This window comes from Sapajus apella, unplaced genomic scaffold, assembly GCF_009761245.1.
Source record: "Sapajus apella isolate SASKATOON/1434 unplaced genomic scaffold, GSC_monkey_1.0 scaffold62, whole genome shotgun sequence".
Lineage (NCBI taxonomy): Eukaryota > Metazoa > Chordata > Mammalia > Primates > Cebidae > Sapajus > Sapajus apella.
Genome location: NW_022437002.1, coordinates 4,642,164 through 4,649,307, shown reverse-complemented (window position 1 = coordinate 4,649,307; position 7,144 = coordinate 4,642,164). Strand labels below are relative to the sequence as shown.

At 43.0% G+C, this 7,144-nt stretch overlaps 1 protein-coding gene across 3 annotated transcripts in view; it reads left to right on the top strand.

Moving 5' to 3' along the window:
* The window catches only part of ZBTB8OS (zinc finger and BTB domain containing 8 opposite strand), a 30,879-nt gene that overhangs the window by 13,993 nt on the left and 9,742 nt on the right, over positions 1–7,144 (top strand). For all 3 annotated transcript variants that reach the window (XM_032246778.1, XM_032246777.1, XM_032246779.1), the window contains exons 2-4: positions 3,572–3,596; positions 3,973–4,094; positions 4,779–4,861. In XM_032246778.1, the coding sequence (XP_032102669.1) occupies positions 3,572–3,596; positions 3,973–4,094; positions 4,779–4,861 (230 nt within the window). The remainder of the gene's footprint in view (positions 1–3,571; positions 3,597–3,972; positions 4,095–4,778; positions 4,862–7,144) is intronic.

Sequence of the window (7,144 nt, the reverse complement as noted above, 5' to 3'; positions counted from 1 at the left end):
AAATAAAAAATTTTTAATTAAAAACAATTTTTTTTTTTTTTTGAGACAGGGTCTTGCTCTGTCGCCCAGGCTGGAGTGCATTGAAGCAGTCTCAGCTCATAGGAACCTCTGCCTCCCAGGTTCAAGTGATTCTACTGCCTCAGCCTCAAGCAGCTGGGATTACAGGCGCCTGCCACTATGCCTGGCTAATTTTTGTATTTTTAGTAGAGACAGGGCTTCACCATGTTGGCCAAGCTGGTCTTGAACTCCTGACCTTGTGATCCACCCGCCTAGCCTCCCAAAGTGCTGGGATTATAGGTGTGAGCCACCGTGCCCAGCCTAAATTTAAAAAATTTAAAACCTTGTATCCATCAATAACAACAGATAAACAAACCAAGGTATAATCATAAAATAGAATACTACTCAGCAATAAAAAAGCAGGAACTTAAAAAAAAAAAAAAAGCCAGAACTACTGACACATGCATTAACACAAATCTCAAAACATAAAGCTGAGTGAACTGAACTGGACAACTGTTCCATCTGAACCCCTGTACTAGGTCAAATATTAGCATGACTTTTAGAAGAATAAAGTCATAGGCCAGCCTGGGCAAGAGGGAGACTCCATGTCAAAAAAAAAAAAAAAAAAAAATAGGCCGGCATGGTGGCTCACACCTATAATTTCTGCACTTTGGGAGACGGAGGCGAGTGGGTCACCTGAGGGCAGGAGTTCGAGACCAGCCTGGCCAACATGATGAAACCGCAGCTCTACTAAAAACACAAAAAATTGGGCATGGTGGTACATGCCTATAATCCCAGCTACTCAGGATGCTGAGGCAGGAGAATGGCTTTAACCCAGGAGGCAGAGGTTGCAGTGAGCCAAGATCAAGCCACTGTATTCCAGCCCGGGCAATAAGAGCAAAACTCTGTCTAAAAAAAAAAAAAAAGAAGGTCAGGTCCCTAGGATGACCCTTAACCCTCTGTCCCCCATTAAAATGGCTGCCTGAGAAAGAGCATCATGGCCAGGAGAATATGTTTGTTCTAGCAAACACCTTATATAGGCCGTTGAACTTCCTTACTTAGAGAAGTACCAAAAAGGGCTTGCAAATGTGAATATGTATTTCTTACTATTTTCTTTTTTTTTTTTTTTTTGAGACGGAGTTTCGCTCTTGTTTACCCAGGCTGGAGTGCAATGGCGCGATCTCGGCTCACCGCAACCTCCGCCTCCTGGGTTCAGGCAATTCTCCTGCCTCAGCCTCCTGAGTAGCTGGGATTACAGGCACACGCCACCATGCCCAGCTGAATTTTTGTATTTTTTTTTTAGTAGAGACGGGGTTTCACCATGTTGACCAGGATGGTCTCGATCTCTTGACCTCGTGATGCACCCGCCTCGGCCTCCCAAAGTGCTGGGATTACAGGCATGAGCCACCGCGCCCGGCTTTTTTCTTTTTTCTTTGTGATCTCTGCTAATCATTGCCACTTAGTGCCTAAAACTTATTGAAGTTTTCAGTAATATTTCTGAGAGAATTAGAGATGAATTTGAACCTTGAGTGCCAGGAGGAGATAATGTGTTATTGTGCAAAGTATGCTAAAGTGGGAGCCAGAAAACCTTATTAGTACTTGCTCTGCCTCTAATCAACAGTGTAGTCCTGAACAAGTCACACACTGTCTCTGGATTTCAAGTTTTTTCTTATAAGTGTAACTGCCCAATGGGTTCACTTTGCCCACTGCCGAGACAGAGCCGATTCAAGACAGGGGAATCACTATGGAGAAAGTTAATTTATACAGAGCCGGTTGTGTGAGAGACAGGAGTTTTGTTATTACTCATATCAGTCTCCCTGAACATTCGAACATTCGGGGATCAGAGTTTTTGAAGATAATTAGGTGGGTAGGGGCTTGGGAAGTGGATACTGTTGATTGGTCAGGTTGGAGATGGAATCATTGGAGATTGAAGTGAGGTTTTCTTGCTGTTTTCTATTCCTGGGTGGGATGGAAAAACTGATTGAGCCAGATTACCAGTCTGGGTGTTGTCAGTCCCATTGAGTACAGAGTCTGCAAAATATCTCAAGCATTGATCTTAGGTTTTACAATAGTGATGTTATCCCCAGGCATAATTTGGAGAGGTTCAGACTCTTGGAGCCAGAGGCTGCATGACCCCTAAACTATAATTTCTAATCTTGTAGCTAATTTGTTAGTCCAGCGAAGGCAGACTGGTCCCCAGGCAAGAAGGGGGTCTTTTCTGGAAAGGGCTGTTACCAGTTTTATTTCAGAGTCAAACCTTAAACTGAATTCCTTCCCAAAGTTAGTTAGGCTCACTAGAAATGAACAACGACAGCTTAAAGGTTAGAAGAAAGAAGAGAGTGAGTTAGGTCTGATTGCTTTCACTGTCATAATTGCCTCAGTTACAATTTTGCAAAGGCAATTCCAAGTGAAGGAATAATAATGATCTCCAAGAATTCCTTCTAGCCCTAATATTCTGTGATCTTAAGTGGGAAAAATTGATGTAAGTCATGATGTGGCCTGGGCATGGTACCTCAGGCCTGTAATCCCATCACTTTGGGAGACCTAGGTGGGCAGATCACTTGACGTCAGGAGTTCAAGACCAGCCTGGCCAACATGGTGAAACCCCATCTCTACTAAAAATACAAAAATTAGCTGAGTGTGATGGCGCTCACCTATAATCCCAGCTACTTGGGAGGGTGAGGCAGGAGAATCACTTGAACCTGGGAGGCAGAGGCTGCTGTGAGCCAAGATTGCACCACTGCACTCCAGCCTGGGTAACAGTGAGAGACTATCTGAAAAAAAAAAAAAAAGAAAAGAAAAGAAAAAATTATGATATGGATGAAGAATAGACTCTGAAAATGTTGAGATGGCACATCCAATTGGAGTGTGCTGTTGCAGCATTTGTTACTTTCTGGTTTTTCTGTGGAAATATCAGGAAAAAGTTCATGATATATATTGTGGAGTTTATTTTCTAAATTGATATCTAGGATTAGGTTAGCTGTAAAAGAAAAGGTGAGACAAACTTTGAATTATTTTTTTTTTTTTGAGACAGACTTGCTCAGTCGCCCAGGCTGGAGTGCAGTGCGCCATCTCGGCTTACTGCAACATTTACCTCCCGGATTCAAGCGATTCTCCTGCCTCAGCCTCCAGAGTAACTGGGACTACAAGCATCTGCCACCACGCCTGGCAAATTTTTTGTATTTTTAGTAGAGACAGGGTTTCACTGTGTTAGCCAGGATGGTCTCGATCTCTTGGCCTTGAAATCCACCCACCTAGGCCTCCCAAAGTGCTAGGATTACAGGTGTGAGCCACTGCGCCTGGCTGGAATTTTATTTTGTTTATTTTTTTGAGACGGAGACTCGCTCTGTTGCCCAGGCTGGGGTGCAGTGGTGCACTCTCAGCTCTGTCTCAAAAAAAAAGATTGCAACAAAGCAGTTAGCTTTGTTGAGTAAATAGCAAAACGTATGGATAGACTGGCCCACATTTTCTTGCTCTTTAAAAATGATATTCTTAATATTAAGGAACTAGAGTTACTTTGTGTGTGTGATTTGACTTTAGTGTCTTATAAGTTTTTTTTCCCTCTCTCCCTTAGATTTGGATCATACAGCAGATGTCCAGTGAGTACAGTAGGAGTTCATTCCTTTGAAACCATGTCAGTGGGAAGACTGAATGTTTTAATCTTGGTATCCCTATCTTTAATTTTTCTTGTCTCATTTTGGTTCCTTCGCAACATGAAAATGATGGTTTGAAAGCACCCAGTTCTGTGGATGCAGTGGCTTAATGAGCCGTGATCACATCACTGCACTCCAGCCTGGGTGACAGAGAGAGACTCTGTCTCTAAAAATAACAATAAAAGCCCCCAGTTTTAGTGCTGTTAAATTGAGGTCTTAAAATTTGTATTTATCATACTGAGTTTACTTTGACTTTGCTTGCTATCAAGTTTTCTTTCCCACAGTAGATTATATTACACGGAGCATGACTATGCTTCTTTAGGTTACACGCATGGGGAGATACTCTGGAGGAAGCATTCGAGCAATGTGCTATGGCCATGTTTGGTTACATGACAGATACTGGGACAGTGGAGCCCCTCCAGACAGTTGAAGTAGAAACCCAAGGTAATTTATTTATTCATAAGGAATAAGTTGTTATACAGTATTGTATAGAATCGTACATTATTGGCCAGGCGTGGTGGCTCACGCCTGTAATCCAAGCACTTTGGAGGCCAAGGCGGGCGGATCACCTGAGGTTGGGAGTTAAAGACCAGCCTGACCAACATGGTGAAACCCTGTCTTTAAAAAAAAAAAAAAAAAAAAAAAAAAAATTGCCAGGCGCGGTGGCTCAAGCCTGTAATCCCAGCACTTTGGGAGGCTGAGGCGGGTGGATCACGAGGTCAAGAGATCGAGACCATCCTGGTCAACATGGTGAAACCCCGTCTCTACTAAAACTATAAAAAATTAGCTGGGCATGGTGGCGCGTGCCTGTAATCCCAGCGACTCAGGAGGCTGGGGCGGGAGAATTGCCTGAACCCGGGAGGCAGAGGTTGCGGTGAGCCGAGATCGCGCCATTGCACTCCAGCCTGGGTAACAAGAGCGAAACTCCGTCCCAAAAAAAAAAAAAAAAGAATTGTACAATATTCTACATTATCTGAGTATATTTTCACAACAAGAACCAGAAAATTAATGAGTCTTTTCTTCCTCTTTAAACTGACCTAAGAAATTTATTGCACTTTTAAATTCAAGTATGTTTTTAGAGACCAGAATTATTAAACATACTATTATGGCTGTTTTGATCCTGTGTAGGAGATGACTTACAGTCTCTTCTGTTTCACTTTTTGGATGAGTGGCTTTATAAGTTCAGTGCTGATGAATTCTTCATACCCCGGGTAAGCAAGGATTTTTCTTTTTTACTGAGCAAATGGATTCTTAGTTCATATTTTAAAATATAGCAGATGATTTAAAGTAGGACATGTGAAACAAAACCAATCCACACAAATAAGATAATACTGATTTGCAGAAATTATAATGACCATGGGCACTTCTTGGTTAACCTGAGTTTGCCTATGTGTGAACATTTTGTATTTAGATTTCATGTATTTGTCACTAATCAGGATTGTTTGATAAAAATGTACCTACAGTTTTCATCCACACTTTTTTCTGTTTTTGCTTTTGGTAGAGACAGGGTGTTGCTGTGTTGTCCATGCTGGTCTTGAACTCCTAGCCTCTAGCAATCCTCCTGTCTCAGCTTTGCAAAGTGCCGGGATTACAGGTGTGAGCACTGCACACAGCCTCATCCACACTTTTTATTTCCAAAGTTTAAGCTATATATGTGTCTATCCCTTGTTCCTTTTGTTCCATTTGAAATTTAATAGCCCTGTCATATTGGCCTAAGTTAAACAATTGCAGCTTTTAGTTTTCCTTAATATGAAAAAAGGAAAAGCCAGTCTAGGCACGGTGGCTCACGCCTGTATTCCCAGCACTGTGGGAGGCCGAGGCGGGTAGATCACAAGGTCAGGAGTTCAAGACCAGCCTGGTCAAGATGGTGAAATCCTATCTCTACTAAAAAATACAAAAATTAGTCAGGCATGGTGGCAGGTGCCTGTAATCCTAGCTACTCAGGAGGCTGAGGCAGGAGAATCACTTGAACCCGGGAGGCGGAGGTTGCAGTGAGCCAAGATCACGCCATTGCACTCTAGCCTGGATGAGAGAGCAAGACTTGTCTCAAATTAAAACCAAAAAAAAGAAAAGGAAAAGCCAAATGGAGATTGCTTGCTGCTATCATCCTTTAGAAGGGAACACATCTGCAATGTCATTGTTGACTAACAGAGATGACACTCTCTGCTTTTATAATTCCTCCATTCTCTCCTTTACCAGCTTCACTACATATATTCTATCAACTGAGTCACTCACCCTGCAGAGTTCAAGTGCCTACCAGTATTTTATTAGGCTCAGAGTGATTGAAATCCTATGTCCTCCTCCTCCACCATGTATCTTTTTATTCCCCGGTCTTAAACAGCCACTTTTATTTGAAGCGGCAGTCTATAGCAGCAGCCAGAGGTACTGCTCCTTGCAAAGCAGGGCTACCCTACAGGCAGTGTGCCTGGAGTAGCCCTCTACCATATATCTTGCAGAGAAGTTCTTTTGACTCATATTTTTAGATTGTACATTTTTCAAGAATACCTCCCTTGAATTTCTAAGATAAAACTTATTTCCTTGAAATATATTTAATACTCAGCTTGGGCAACATGGCAAAACTCCCTCTCTCAGAAAAAAAAAAAAAAAGAAAGAAAGAAAAACCAGAAAACCAGTCCGGCGCGGTGGCTCAAGCCTGTAATCCCAGCACTTTGGGAGGCCGAGGCGGGTGGATCACGAGGTCAAGAGATTGAGACCATCCTGGTCAACATGGTGAAACCCCGTCTCTACTAAAAATACAAAAAATTAGCTGGGCATGGCGGTGCGTGCCTGTAATCCCAGCTACTCAGGAGGCTGAGGCAGGAGAATTGCCTGAACCCAGGAGGCGGAGGTTGTGGTGAGCCGAGATTGCGCCATTGCACTCCAGCCTGGGTAACATGAGTGAAACTCCGTCTCAAAAAAAAAAAAAAAAAGAAAAACCAGAAAACCATCGTTATCTGGGCACAGTGGCACATGCCTATAGTCCCAGCTACTCCAGAGGCTGGGATGGGAGGATTGCTTGAGCTCAGGAGGTGAAGGTTACAGTGAGCAAAGATCATGCCACTGCACTCCAGCCTGGGCAACAGAGTAAAACTGTCTCAAAAAAAAACCCAAAGAACTATATGTATATATATCTAATTTGTTGTCTTGTTTTAGTTACTATTTTAATTTTCTTTGTTTCACCGAAGTTGTATGCTATTGTTTGCTAGAAAAGGTTCTAAAGGCTGGGCACAGTGGCTCAGGCCTGTAATCCCAGCACTTTGGGAGGCCGAGGCGGGTAGATCACCTGAGGTCAGGAGTTCAAGACCCGCCTGACCAACAAGGTGAAACCCCGTCTTAAAAAAAAAAAAAAGGCCGGGCGCGGTGGCTCACGCCTGTAATCCCAGCACTTTGGGAGGCCGAGGCGGGTGGATCATAAGGTCAAGAGATCGAGACCATCCTGGTCAAAATGGTGAAACCCTGTCTCTACTAAAAATACAAAAAAAAATTAGCTGGGC